This window comes from Chinchilla lanigera, unplaced genomic scaffold (genome assembly GCF_000276665.1).
Source record: "Chinchilla lanigera isolate Chin_1 unplaced genomic scaffold, ChiLan1.0 scaffold00020, whole genome shotgun sequence".
Classification (NCBI taxonomy): Eukaryota; Metazoa; Chordata; class Mammalia; order Rodentia; family Chinchillidae; genus Chinchilla; species Chinchilla lanigera.
Genome location: NW_004955421.1, coordinates 30121659 through 30137295, shown reverse-complemented (window position 1 = coordinate 30137295; position 15637 = coordinate 30121659). Strand labels below are relative to the sequence as shown.

The 15637-nt window shown below is 38.0% G+C and overlaps 1 protein-coding gene across 6 annotated transcripts in view; it reads left to right on the top strand.

Moving 5' to 3' along the window:
• Nucleotides 1-15637, top strand: part of Wdr37 (WD repeat domain 37) — a 64717-nt gene that overhangs the window by 24467 nt on the left and 24613 nt on the right. For 4 of the 6 annotated variants that reach the window (XM_013513756.1, XM_013513755.1, XM_005383910.2 and 1 more), the window contains 4 exons: nucleotides 1371-1442; nucleotides 3914-3958; nucleotides 6161-6237; nucleotides 14868-15108. In XM_013513756.1, the coding sequence (XP_013369210.1) occupies nucleotides 1371-1442; nucleotides 3914-3958; nucleotides 6161-6237; nucleotides 14868-15108 (435 nt within the window). The remainder of the gene's footprint in view (nucleotides 1-1370; nucleotides 1443-3913; nucleotides 3959-6160; nucleotides 6238-14867; nucleotides 15109-15637) is intronic. The other 2 variants (XM_013513759.1, XM_013513758.1) reach the window with 1 other exon arrangement.

Genomic DNA, 15637 nt, shown 5'->3' with positions numbered 1-15637 from the left:
TTGGTTTTTCTCCGGTACCGGGAACCGAACTCACGACCTTGCGCTTGCCAGGCAGGCGCTTTGCCACTGAGCTAAATCCCCAGCCCCTGAACTTCTAATTTTCACCGATTCATAGTTCTCTTCTCCTTGTTTTTTCTTTTCCTTTTTTTCTTTTCCTCTCCCTCCATACCCCGTCTGTTAGTAGCAGGATAGTACAGTATATAAGGGGCATTAATAAAAGGATGAAATTGTTAGAGAAATTTTAAGGTATGTGGTTGGATCTGTTGAGGTTGTTACAACCAGTAGGGATTCTCTCTTTGTAAATAATAAGCTGAGTAGGTAGAGAGGTAGTGAAATACCAAAATGCAAATAAAGCCAAGATTGCATCACTAGAAAGTAGACACTATGCTATTAACAAAGTCTTTCTTCCACTCTAATTGATCCTCAACCCTCAGCTGGACAAAAAAAAATACATATACATACATACAAGGAAATAAAATGTCTTAAACAGCTCCTAACTCCCCCGGAGCAGATCTGAGGGACATCAATGGGAAGGAAATTAAAAAATAAAATGGCTAAATTATATGAAAGAATAAGAGAAGAAACAAACTCAGTGAGCTCAAAGATATAACTAAGAAGATTATGGACTTAATAAGCAAAATGACCAGTGAATTTTTAAGATGCAAATATGTAAAAATTTGTAGTGCTGACCAAAACAATTGAAAACATGAATGCACAATTCATTAAAGCATGAAAAGACACCAAACAGAAATCCAGGTGATAAATTCTGTTGAAAGTATGGGCAGCAGAAGTGACCAGTGTGAGGGTAGAGTGTTGGACCTAGAAGGCAAGCTAGTGCACAGGACTGCACACTCAGATACCTCAAAAACAGCTAGAGGGTATGGGAGGTGGGTCCAGTCGCTGCTAGGTGATACCAGTAAGACTAACCTGAGGTTAATTTGAGTTAGAAAAAAGTCAAAAGACAGCAAATTTGTTACAGAAATTGCAGCAGAAAACTTTCCAAGTATGAGTGAGGCATATAGACCCCCAATTAACCATCATCAGAAAAAAAGTCCTCCATGACAGTTGTGGTAAAAATTGCAGAAGTTTAACACCAGGATAGAATTTTAAAAGCTGTTAGAGAAAACCAGCAAATCACTTAGAAAGGACAAGTCACAACTTCTCCAGTCTTTGTCCAAATGTGTTCCGTAGAGCAGTTAAAGTTTGGATTAGTAAAAAATAAAAAAAAAATTTTGGATTAGTAGAATCAAAGTTATAAGAAATACTAGTGGTAGCGTGACTTCTCATTTTTAAATAGCTATCTTATTCCTTTTATTAAAAGGGCTATAAATTTCATGATGGCTAAATTAATGATTTTTCTGGTCTTGCAGATCACACAGCTTTGCTGTGGAGCATAGAGACAGGGAAGTGTCTTGTCAAATATTCAGGCCACGTGGGTTCAGGTAAGCATTTACTTAAGTGAGTACTGTAGTCAGAGGCTGTTTCCTACATGGATGTGTTTTGCATGACTAAAATCAACTATATCAATAGCAAATACATACTTGATAGAGAGTTTTACCATTTCAGTTGTAAGTATGTTCTTTTGGAGACTAGGATGAACACTATCCCTTCAGCTTGTATGGGTTTAACAAATGGAAAAAGCTTAACTGTTTAACAATGTACAAATAACGTTAGTCTACATTTTATTTAATATAGTATATAAACCAAGTATAGGAAACTTTATAACTGCAACTATGTATGAGTTATTATAAATATGTATCTATTTTAGAAATTTACTTTAATGGCAGTTTGGTTATGTTCAGGTTAAATAAAGGATAATCTGTATTATTGTGCTTTTTTTGTCTGTAATTTATGCTTTCCACAGTAACTCTTTTCTGCCTTTTCATCTGTGCCCGTGTATGTGCCAGTGTTTTGACCTGATCTGATTTCTCACTTTTGTTCAGCACACCCTGTGACATCTTTTCTACCTGGAAATCTCTCATGTCCAGGCTCTATCAGAGGCTGCGTGCCCACTCTTTCACCTTCTCTGCCAATTGCCATTGTACCCTTAATCTTTGTAGACAAACTCAGTGTTAGCATTGCCTTTAGCTCTTTCAGAGTTTCACACTTGGGTGAGTCCTTCATCTCAGCACCTTTCTGCTTTTCTTAGTGGTCCGGTCCAAGGCCAGGGTTCTGAGTGAGCTGCAGGCTCTCATTTCCTTTCTTAGGATCCTGTTCTTTAGGTATTTTCGTTGTGTTCTGTCTTATTCTTGCCATGGGCTTTTTCTTATTGGGGTATAGAAAAGCTCATACATTTCTCATATTAAACATCTGTATTGCTTACATATATTCATACTTAAATATCTTCATGCTTCTTACGTATGTATATCTTTTCCACAGACTCTGGCTGTGGGACTGTTGCCTTGCCTAAGTTCTCTAATGCAATACCTAAAGTAAATGCTCAGAAATGTAATAGAATTTTGTTAAAAAATATTTTCTGTGTCTGTGTCATCTAAGATTTCATAAATTTATTTTTAGCATTATGATTGCTTAAATTTATTACATAAAAGGTGTCCACAATTAGTTCTTGTTAGTTACCTATACTGTAGTATTTATAGCTCTTAGTTACCTGTATTGTAATATTTACAATGAAAGAGCATCTTATGTATTTTTCCTTTTAGTTTTGTAGAAAAATGCAATTCTTTTTTTTGTTTTTGTTTTTTTTTCCGGTACCGGAAATCGAACTCACTACCTTGCACTTGCCAGGCAGGTGTGTGCTGCTGAGCTAAATCCCCAGCCCTGAAAAATACAATTTTAATAGTATAGCTAACACATTGATAATAAAAAAACCTTATCGAAGTTTGGTAAAATTTCTGCTGTGTTTCATGTAAGGGACATGCATGTTCTTCTTTACAAGCTGTGGAAATGAGGATTGAGCCTCCCCAGAGTGACTTCAGTTCAGCTGTTGTCAAACTGGCTGACAGTGTTTTAATCCATTCTAAGAACTAGAATTTACTTGAGGAAACTCCTAGGTGGGTCGGCAGGCTCAGGATCAGTGTAGTATCTGAGCAGACCTGTTGAGATGGACTCCAACCTTAGTGTGCTAGTTTATGTGCTCATGCTTGCTGTCCTGCTGACCATATTCCATGTATATTCAAAGAAGGAAAAAGTGAGAAGGTGAGGTGGTGGGACTCTTTATTCTGCTTAACTCCTTTATGAGGAAAATGAGAGCTTCCAGCTAGGTGTGGTAGTACACATATGTGATGTGTGGAAGGTTGAGGCAGGAAGATTCCTGGTGCTTAGATTACATAGTTCAAGGCCAGGCTGAACTGCGTAGTAAGACCCTGTCTCAAAAGCAAAAAAAGTTTCCTCACAAGACCTTCTACCAAACCTTCACCACACCTTTACTTTTTTTCTCATTGAAGCATCTGGATAAGGAGAATGGGAGGACATTATAACCACTTTAACCTAATCCCAGTTTGTTCTCCTAGGCTGTGGAAGTTTGGTCATAGAGTCTCCTCTTGTGGGATAGATTGGGGGTTAGGGTTAGGTGGGAAGGTGAGCGGGGTGGGGCTTATGGTCAGTTGAGTAGACTGTAAACGGTTTCTATATGCTATAATTTGCCCTTGCCAGTTGTCACAATTATGTTTTCTTTTTTTCATGCTCATTTGTTTTTAGCTATAAATGACTTCTCTATTAAAAGAAATAGATTGTTACTGGTTTTCTGTGAATCCTATAAGAGTAATTTCATAATTCATACTTTTTTATGGTATCTCTGTTCTAACTTATTTGTTCATAATTGAATCAGAGGATCTAATAATGAACTTTCATAATTACGTTAATTTTTGATCTTACTTTGCAGTATGTGCTGAAGCGAATATTTATAACATGTTTTTATTGCTTTAAACCTGTTTATAATATTTTTATTTTGCAGTAAATTCTATAAAATTTCATCCCTCAGAGCAGTTGGCTCTTACTGGTATGTTGTTTTTTCTTTATTAAACAAACTATTAACAATCTTAAAACAACTATAGACATTCTTTTATTGATAGCATCAGAATTATCTATGCCTTTTAGGAAATTCAGGCATTTTATGAATTAAATGAGAAATGAATAAAGAAAAAGACACTGAGTAGTAGTGCTTTTTAAAATTATTGGTGGATCACCAATTAGAATGACTTGAATTTATTGTGGTATTAAAATAAATTTATATTCTTCTTGAAGTTTTTTTATAAAGAATTTTATTGCCTATGACATGATTCTTTGAAGCCCTGTTACTGTTTCCTAATTTTATGTACATCTAAAATAAAGAAATGAGAAACATAACACTGAGAAAGAGCAATTTTTTTCAGAGTCAGCATTTTCACTGTTTTCTAGATAATTTATCTACATTGTGGTAACTTGGATTTGGCATATTCTATATTATGGTTTTAAAAACATTTTTATTTGTTGCTTTTGGAGGATAACCTTAATGTAGTGAGGATATACTCTATAAAACTGTTAGTCATATATATATATATATATATATATATATGTATATATTTTCTTTTTTTTGTACTGGGGATCAAACTCAGGACCTTGCGCTTGGCAGGCAGGCACTTGTGCCACTGAGCTATATCCCCGGCCCTAAAGTTGTTAGATATCTACAGAACCCTATGATGTTTTGGGGTTACTGGTGATAACCTTGAAAGGTTATGTATAGGCTTGGTAGATCAGAAGTCAACACATTTTCTGTGAAGGACCACATAGTAACTATTTTCATCTTTGTGACCATGGCGGTCTCTGTTGCCGCTATTCATTTCTGCTGTTATAGTGTAAAGGAACAGAGACAGTGTACAGATGAAGGGATACAGCTGTTTATTTTCAAAAAATGGGTGGGTGGCTGGATTTAGCCCATGAGATTTTGCTGATCCTAGGATAGAATATAAAAGTTGAGATGACTAAGTGCTTCATGCATGTGAAATTGTTGAGGCACTGAGCTCAGGCATGAGTGCTTTTAATATGTGAGATGCAGTGAATTACTGTTTGGTGAGAGAATTTCTATATGTGATAAGAATGTGGTGGGCAGGTTAATCTAAGAGTCATTTTCACAGGCCTAAACCATAATAGCTATTTTATACATTAGCAAATTTTTTTTTTTTTTTTTTTGGTTTTTTCTCCGGTACCGGGAACTGAACTCACGACCTTGCGCTTGCCAGGCAGGCGCTTTGCCGCTGAGCTAAATCCCCAGCCCCCTTAGCAAATATTTGAGGAGTAAAGTTGCCATGGAATTTAAGCATTATTACATTGATTGGAGAGAGGAGGCTAGAAGCCAGGAGACCAATGGCAGTTGGATCTGTGTAGACATAAACCGAAGGGCTAGAAAGGAGGAGTGAAACCAAAAAACTTTTCAAGAAGGAACTGATAGAAACTTTGAAACAGATAAAGTTACGAGGTTGGCTATAGAGAGAGGAGAGTTAAACTGCAATTTATATGCTGTGTTGACTTGAAGAGAAATTGGCAAGTCAGGGTAATAAATTCATTTCTGCCATTAAAAAAAACATGTACTGCCATTTACTACCTTCTCTAGGGGAGCTTTGCATCAGTGAGGACAAGACAGAAGGTAGATTGTTTCTGTGAGGGTGAGACTTGATTGTTTTGGTATATCGGAGGGCCTCTTCTTTACCCTGTAGTGATTTCCTTTGTCTTTGTATTCCTAAATCAAAGCATTTCTTTATAACCTTTGGCTTGTGTGGAGAGGAATAGGGAAGTAGCACAAGTAGCAGTAAAAATCTGTGCCTGGCAAATTATAAAGTCCTATCGATGGGGAGATGAAAATGAATACAAAATATTTCCTGAAACATCTCCTAATCTATTATAGTGACAAGTTACAGATAATAGAATTTCTCTTGGATGGATAGAAACTAAAATCTATTTGTAATTTCTTTTTCTGAATCTTTACACCTTTCTGCCCCAAAATGAAAGGGAAAAATTTTATAAGAAATTATAATCCCAATTTTGCACATTTACTCTGTTTTTAATAGCAGTGTATGGTCTCTGAAATGGCTAAATAAAGTACATTCATTTTACTCAATGATCACTGTTAGAAAAAAATTTGATGTTGCTTAGTAGAGTGTAGCAAAGAGAACATTTTGTGCATGGTTTGTACATTGGGTAATTTTCCCCCAATTTCTCTCTTCAGCCTCTGGCGATCAGACTGCTCATATTTGGAGATATGTGGTACAGCTGCCGACACCCCAGCCTGTTGCCGACACTAGTGTAAGCGCATTTACTTACCCTGAAAACTCAACATAGGCCTTCTAATGTAGGATTCTGAGCGTTTGCCAGTTTTAGAATAAGTTTATAGGAGCTGCTATGTGCGGAATGGGGTCCCTCCCTCTGTCCCCCAATTCATATGTTGAAACCCTAATCTTCAGTGTGGCTATATTTGAAGATGGGGCCTCCAGGAAGTAATTAAGGTTAATTGAGGTCATAAACATGGAGCCTAATCTGAGGGAATTAGTGTCCTTATAAGAAGGGACATCAGACAATGTGAATGTGTGCCACGCTGTCACTGTCACTTATTTTGTCTGTCCCTGGTCACATAGGACAGAATGAGAGAGAAGCCATCTGCAAGCCAGGAAGAGAGTTTTCACCAGAAACCAAATAGGCGGGACTCTTGATCTTAGACTTCTGACCTCCAGAACCATGAAAAAATTAATTTCTGTTGTTGTAAGTTATGCAGTCTATGGTAATTAGTTATGGCAGTTGGAGCTAAGATAGGTTTTGGTACCAGAGGTGGGATGCTGATACAAGAAGTACTTAAAATTCTTTATTTAGGTGGCTTTGGTAGAGGTCTGAGGCATTTTGAGGTACTTGATAAAATAAGTGTAGATTGCCATGAAGGGATTATTGTTAGAAATATGGATGTTAAAAACGATTCTGGTGATGGCTAAGGAAGAAAAGAGGAGAACTAGAAAGGAAGCTTCTAATTTTTTAGAGGTATACTCTTACCATCATGAAGAAGAATGTTGGTGCAGATACATACATCAAAGGCCACACCCAAAGGAAATGAGGAAGAGGTTATTGAAAACTGAGAAATATTCATCCTTGTTACAACGTATCAAAGAACTTGGCTTCACTGTGTCCTAGTGTTTTGTGGAAGGTAGGATTTCTAATTTTAGGATAAACTCAGATATTTGGCTGAGAAATATTTCTGAGGAAAGTGTTAAAAAAAGTGGCCTGGTTTCTTCTGACTAATTAGAGTAAAATATAAGAGAGAGAAATTGAAGATTTGGAAAATTCTGTATGTGTACTGCAGGAAGTAGAAAGCTTATTCTGAAGAGAACACAAGGGTGTGGCTGTACATCCATTTGATAAAGAGGTTAATTAGTATAAGTTTGAACTTCAAATCACCCATTAGGGTAGTCAGGAATAGAAAAGAGGTTCTTCTAGTGGAGACACGGCCAGGTGGGAGTAAAGGAACCAGAAAATACGGAATAAAATAAAGACTGCCGAGATTGTACAAGCACCAGACAATAGCTCAGTGGCTCTGAATACATGTCACCCTTCAAGATGAGGGCATAACCTGAAGGTGACTGAGAGGTTGAAGGGCAGCTACTCCCATTTCAGGCTCGGGGAACAAGGTTGGTTCCTCCTCAGTTTCAAAGAATGGTGCCTGTGTGGTGTCGGGGCCAGGATACCACGGCGCAGTGCCTGTAGATTATATTTCTTAATGTTTTATGTATATGATGCTGGACATGCTTACCTTTCATGGGTTTGTATTACTGCGTAAGTTGATGGCAGGTGAGGAGGCATTCTCGTTTTTGTATGAGTAAAATTTTGACATAGTTAACAAAAGATACAGTATATTGAGAAGAATGAATTGATGTGCAAGAAATCCTTAAATTACTGTTCTCTTTGTGCTGTTTGACACATACTTTAGGCTGCATCCTTACATATATGATCAAGCAAAGGCTTTAATTGTTTGAATGTTGGGTATCTTCATCTAGTTTCTGTTAGTGTGAACTTTAGAGATATGTCATCACAGTTGGTTACCCCTTTCCTGGGTTGCATATAAACCAGTGGAAATGGTGACAACAAATGGTTGTATGTAGTCAAATACAAATCTGTGAAGTTTCAGCTTGTGTTGGGCTGATTCAGTTGATTGTGAGGATGATAATGTCCTTCTAATTTTGATGTTTCAGTCTTTGAATATTAGTTTTCTGCTTTACAAATATTCTAAACATTGTTCTGTTTGGAGATATGTTAAGTATTTAATTCTAGTGATGTTAAATGAGTTTTATTTAGTTGAAAGGTCTTGCCTGTTCTTTTTAAATGACTATTTAATAGTTCCCATTTATGCAGTTTCACTTTCTTATGAGGTTTTACCTCACCTGTGGTCTGAAAATATTAAATAGAAAATTCCTTAAATAATTTGTAAGTTCTAAATAAATTTTAACAAAATATTGTTACAATTCTGTTTTGTTATTGTTAGTCACTTACTGTGCTTAATGAATAAATAAGTATTTATGAATTTTTCATAGATATGTATGTATTGCATAGGAAAAATATAGTATATTGTTGTATAGGGCTCAGTACTACTTGATTTCAGACATCTGCAGAACTTGGAAGATATCTCCCATGGATAGGGAAGAACTATTAAATATTTTAGCAGTTATTTTCTCTCTTGTAAAATTACCAAACTGTTCATTATATTGGCATACTTAACTTGTGCATCCATTTAAGAAATGAGCAAAATGAACACTGAAGGCAGAGAAATGAGGGTGAAGAGTAAATGTTTAGAAAATTAAAAGAATGACTTAATCATATGACTTGTTCTCCAAATAAATTTAAAAAGTACCAGTTTTGTTAGAGGAAAGATTTTTGTAAGGTACTTAAATTTAAAAAATTTACTTTGAATATTATGTTAATTTTACTTCCTTTATTATTTTGCTTGTGTTTGATACATATATTTGTCTTGCTGGATAGTTGCTAACTCTGGATTTGGGACTAATGTTGGGGGAAGGGAGCTGAGTCTTCATTAAAGTGGCCTGTAATGCACACTGTAACTTGGTTAGTACCTTGAACTGCTTTGGAAGCATTGCTGAGGACAGCTGCTTTGACTTCTGTAGTAGGTAGTTATTGGTGAATAGTTCTTTGGTTGAAGTCAATTTTTAAAAAAATTTGTGGGGGTCAGTCTTCACTCACATTTGCTTAGCAGTTCTATTCTTAGATTGTAAAATAAACTGTAATCTGTTAAAGTCTGTATTTATCTTGAATTAGTACAGCTTTCCCATGGATATTTTCTTCAGATTTATGTCAGTTTTACTTGATCTACAATGTTGATAAATATTTGCGTGATGTAGTGTAAACAGATTTAGATTACCAATGAAATAGCTATGTCACACACTAGTTATGTTACATATTACTAGTAACTAGGTTACTAGTTATTTAACTATGAGGGTTGATTTTCCAATTTGAAAGTAAAATTGGAAAGGGGTTAACTGAGAGGTTTCTAATGGCCCTTGCTACGTTAGGATACTGATTGAGCGATTCCTTGATTCTGAGGACTCAGAGATACTTTGATTAATATAAATCAACAATTCTTGAATGTACTTTTAAAATTTTGCTTATAGTAAAATGATCAAAGTTAAATAGATTATTTCTAAGAATAGAAATATGTATCAACAATTCCAACCTTTTTATCTCTTGCCAAATGAAGGTTAAAAGTACTTAAAATGGAACATGTCTTAACACTTTAAAGGATCTTTTAGTACATTGTGTAGTTTGGAAAAATTACTTCTGCAAAGTACTAACTAATGTTGTTGCACTTTTTAAAACATGGATCCTGCCAACAAGGAGCTCCAGGGCTCCTTTCTGAGCCCTCATACTGTCTGTGCTCCATGCACAGTCCCTCCAGGGGTTCTTTCACGTGCCAGACACTAACCCTAACCCTAGCTGAACACATGATCTGACTCTCAGTCCTCCTCAGATGTTTCCTGTCTGAGGAAGTAGCTCCATTGTATTCCTAGTCATTTATTTCCTTTTTTTTTTTTTTTTTTTGCGCTTGCCAGGCAGGCGCTTATGCCACTGAGCTATATCCCTAGCCCGTTTATTTCCTTCTAGAAGAAAATATTTAGTTAATAGCTGTTTGAGCTCACTCTTCTAGGTCAGGGGTCCAGCAGTCAACAAAACTGTCTGAAAGTTTAGCATTCTTTTGATACACTACTCTGTTTCATCCTCTCCAACCCCCATTTCCAACCAATGCATGAAATCTTACAATTCCAATTTTTTTCTTTCTCTTTCAGATGACTGGAGGTCTTAAGTTGCCTGGGCTGGCCTTAAACTTGTGATCCTCCTACCTCATTCTTCTGGGTAGCTAGTAATACAGAAATGTACCACTGTGCCCAGCTTTGTTTTTTTGTTTTTGTTTTTTCTGGTACCGGGAATTGAACTCACAACCGTGTGCTTGCCAGGCAGGCGCTGTGCCGCTGAGCTAAACCCCCAGCCCCCACCCAGCTTTGATTCTAGTTCTTGAGTCTCCTTTTCTTACCCCATGGACCATCCTGCTTTAGGGGTCACATCCACACTTTTGTCTGATGGAACCCTTGCAGCTGTTCACACAGTTGTCCGCAGAGGACCCTTACTACAGAGCTGTCCAGAGCTGTGCTCTTCTTCTGTATGACTAGGACTCTTTGTAGCTGCCACAGTTGCTGAGAAGTCTTATGGCTTAGGACCTAGTGCTTCCTGAACTACTCTATGTTCAGAGCCAGGGTTAGGGGTGACAGGTGCCAAGCTTCATCCTTCCCATCAGAAATTTATGATGACTGTGGATTCTTCCTTGCCTAGGTGCAGTTTATCCACCAGAAGTCATTTTACCTTGAGTGGAAGGACCTGGGAAAGAAGTTGTTAGGCAGAAGGGAAAGGGTTTTGTTGACCCTTTACTGTTCTACCTGTTTATAAGCCTGCATCTTCTCTAGCCAGGTCACTGCAGTTTTGTCTTAACTAGTCTTGCTACCTCAGGAATTATGCTTTTGATTGCTCCTGATGAGCTTTTTTAGTATCTTTTATCACTGTCCTCCCCACTTCACCCCAAACTAAGTTTAATTATTCTTGCTTCTCTGTATTTATCTCTTTTCTCTTCCTTTCTTGGCTGCCTCCTCGCCTACCCTAAACTCCTCATCCTTCATGTCATTTGGATCTGACTTCCTTAAAGGGTTACATCATGCTTGTGTACTCTCAAGTCCACCTGTACTTTTTCATTGTAGCTGGTAGCATAATCTGAAATGGGTAGTTTATGCATAATCATTTGTGTTGAACTTGCTCACTAGATTGCAGATCTTTTGTCCCTGGAGAAATCTTAATTCTGGCTAAATCCACTTTTCCTCTCTTTTCTGCATTCAACTCTTAGGTTGTGGCCTTCCATGTCAGTCTGGCCCTATGCTATGACACGCCTATTGTACTTTCCAGTCCTTCCTCCTTCCCAGCTTCTGCTTCTTAGTTCTTTGAGAAGATGGAAGCAGTTGGACAGAACTCTGCACCCCCTCTCCCAGCTGTTTCTTCATGATACCAGCTGTCCTCTTCAACTCACTGGAGTGTAACCTTGCCTCCATCATTGATGTCCTGTTCCTCTCTTCCTGTGGATGCTGCTCATGCAGTGATTCCTTCTGTCCTCTATCACTGGAGTGTTCCTTTCCCAGGTCCTTCCCACATCTGTCCTATGGCTCACCCAGAACTAGCACCTTGTTGGTTTTTCCACCCTGACCTCAGAAGTGATACCTGCATTCCTTTCTCTCCCACTACACTGTTCTCAGGCCTTCTTTGTGTCTCTGCTGCTCTGCTGGGCCTCGGTCATGGTCTCCATCCCCTTCATGTCACTCATCCAACAAACATTTATGTTTTTCCTTTTTTATTTGTTTTGTTTTTTTTTGGTACTGGGAATCGAACTCAGGACCTTGTGCTTGCCAGGCAGGTACTTGTGCCACTGAGCTATATTCCCGGCCCATTTTTTCCTTTTTAAAAAAAAAATTAAAAATTTATTTTGACACAGAGTTTCACTAATTGCTCAGGTGGAACTCCAACTTGTGATCCTTGTGCTTCGATCTTTCTAAGTTCTGGGATTTTAGGCATGGGCCATTGTGCCTGGCAGATACAGCAGTTTGAAGGTGCTCTGTGGGCGGCATCATTGCGTTTATTAACCATGGCTCTTCCTGCAACACAGACATTGTTTTTCCTGTTTTCTTCCTTCCTCTTGAGTCTTGTTGGTGCACTATTTCTTATCTGATGCTCTGCCACTCACCTGTGTGTGGTTCTCCTCTCCTGATACTCTGTTGCTCACCATTTCTCTCACACTAGTTCCCAGCTGATCTTAGCACCTGTGGTTTTGAGGACCGTCTGTTGCTGCTGGCTCTCAGACTTGCATGCTGTCTCTGACTCCTTTTAAGTTTAGGTTTCTGGAGTCACTTAACTACCAATCCGTCTCTACCTATGCAGTGTGGACATTGCAGACCTGCTGTTTCTAAACTTGGGTTCTAGATGTCTTCTCAACTTGCTCCGTTTATTGTGCCACCTACTTCAGGAAATGTCCCCATCATTTGCTCAACGCTTTGGACATTTATTTCGTCTGTGAACTCTTGTATTTTTTTCATAGTCCATGTGATATCAACCTATCAACAAATCCAGAGCTTTACTCAGAGGGTGCTTTAATTAGCTTTTCTTTTTACCTACATCACCCTAGTCTAGGCCACCTTCTTTCTTTTTTTTTTTTTTCCAGGTCACCTTCTCTTACCTGTCCTTTTAAAATCTTTCACTTTCTCTGTGTTGTTTTCTGGAGATGACATAACCAAAAAGTACAGCTGGACAGCTTCAGTAACAAATGTGTGTTACTGCAGTCCTAGAAGCTTTCAAGATCAAGGTACTTTCAGGATTACTTTCCTCAGAGGCCTTTCTGTGGCTTGCCCATAATCACCTTTTCACCATGTCCGCACATGCCCTTGCCTTTTTGTGTTTTGATCTCTTATAAAATACCAGTTATCAACTGGGTGCAGTGACACACGTCTGTAATCCCAGTACTTGGTGAAACTGAGGCAGGATGGCAAGTTTCAGTCCTGCCTGGGCAATTTAGTGAGACCTTGTTGCAGAAACTAAATAGTGCTGGGGATGTAACTCAGTGCTAAGGCCCTTGGTTCAGTCCCTGCTGCTGGAAAAAGGGGGGAAAAAGGGACACAACAGTTATATTGGATTAGGGTCTATTCTGATGACCTTCTTTTAATCTTAATTACCTCCCTCAAGGCCCTGTTTCCAAGTACATTCTGAGGTCCTGATGGTTAGAGCTTCCATATATGAATTTGCAGGAGACACAATTTAGTTTATAGTTTTCCCTTTATTCACACAGCATGCATGAGATTATATCACAACTGTGCTTGAAGTTGTCTGATTTTCCATCGCACACAAGATACAACCCAAAGTTCTTTGCATGGTCTACTATACCAGACTTCGCACAACTTCACTTATGTCTGCCCTCCCCTTGCATTGTGCCCCTCACATTGTGCTACTGACAACTTTGGTTTTACAGCACGGAGGCCTTTATTTACACTTGTTCCCTCTGCCTGAAATGCTGTTTCCTCCAAAAATTGCGTGCCTCTCCTCCTTGTTTTCTTCACAGTCTGACTCAAATGTTAACTTGCCAGTCTTTCCTCAGTAATTCTGTATAAAATAGAAGCTCCTTTACCACGCTTTGTCGTGTTGCTTTTCTTCATAGCAATCATTGCCACCTGTGTAAATGTACTTGCGTATTTCCTTACTAGTGTGTAAGCATATATAATATCCCCTAGTAAGTTTATGCTCATGTGACACATATCCTCTTACTAGTGGGTGGGTACATGTGATACACATTCTCATACTAAAATGTATTTGTGTGTACACACATGTGTATGTATGTGTGGTAGTCTCTTCCTCATTACAGTAAAAGTTCTTTAAGGGCAGGGACTTCGGACTTTTTTCCAGCATTCTAGTCACCTAGAATGATCATAGTGTTTTTAATGTATAGTAGTCTCTTCCTCATTAGAATAAAAGTTCTTTAAGGGCAGAGATTCTGCAAGTCTTGTGTTTTTGAGCATTCCAGTCACCTAGAATGATCATAGTCTTACGTATGACAGATATCATCTGTCCCCTTCACCGTTTTGTAAATAGAACCCAATGTATTTGCAAGCCCTTGATTAATATTTGTTGAATAAATAAACACATTTTCTTGAAGGGGTGGTTGTTATCCTTTTATTTTATCTGTGGCTTCTGACTAAAGACTTCATTGATGGCATAGAAAAAAAAGTGAATTCTTATGTTATAGCAATAAAATCTAAGTTATTGTAACTTAGAATTATTTTAGAATTCAAAGCCTGGGGCTGGGGATTTAGCTCAGCGGCACAGTGCCTGCCTGGAAAGCGCAAGGTGTGAGTTTGATTCCCGGTACCGGGGAAAAAAAAAAAAGAAAAAGAATTCAAAGCCTGTATTTTAAAATCTTCTAAGAATTGAAATGCATTTTTTGTATTATAAATTACTGACTTAATTGTTTCTTAGTTTTATATTTCTGTTAACAAGTGGTAAAAACTTGAAATACTGAAAATCATTGTATTTGTTAGTGGAAATGAATGACATCATTTGATGTCTTAGTGGCCTTAACTTTTTTTCCTGGTATTTGACCTTTAATTATAGCCAGTCATAAGAATTAATAAAAATGAAATGATCATTACTTTTGTATTAGACACTGTGCTTATATTGGTTATAATGATGAGTAAGTCTATGTTAAATAAATCCTGGAAAGAGAAATGAGAATAGTCTCATGGTGTAGCCACTTCAGAAAAAAATTCGTGATTCCCAGGATATCTTTCTTTTTCTGATTTTACTCTTAGCAGCAAATATCTGGAGAAGATGAAATAGAATGCTCAGATAAAGATGAGCCTGATATCGATGGAGATGTGTCCAGTGACTGCCCTACCATTCGGGTTCCATTGACCTCTCTCAAAAGCCACCAGGGAGTGGTCATAGCTGCTGACTGGCTCGTTGGAGGGAAGCAGGCAGTGACAGCCTCATGGGACAGAACGGCGAACCTGTATGATGTCGAGACTTCCGAACTTGTTCATTCTCTCACAGGTACCTTATTGAGAACTCTGAACTTCTTAGTTGGGTGCTTGCAGTTTATGTTCATGTATTTAAGTCTGATCTTGCAAATTACTTCTTATCAGAATTGCTTCTAGTCTCCTTGGCTCTTCTGTTGTAATTTTTGGCTATCTTTTTCTAATTAATGGAACTAATAGCTAAATTCATTTTATCTTTAGGAGATTAATTGTAGCATGTAGCAGCTAGGTATTTGAAATATGGTTGCAGCATCAATCTTCTATTTCTCTGTGACAAATTTCTACAAATTCAGTATATTAAGACAACAGAATTTACTACTTCTTGGTTTCCTATTCGGGATTTCTAGGTCCACGGTAGCTCTGCCTTGGCCTGAGACCTCAAAGATTGAAGTGAAGGTATTGCCTGGGCTGGACATTTCTTTTGAACTTACTAGTTGGGAGAATCCATTTCCTTGTGACCATGTGACTGAGACTCCCCAGGCTCTTGCTGTTAGAAGAGGACTGCTCTGAGCATCTAGCGGCCATACCCTGGTTCCCAGAGACCT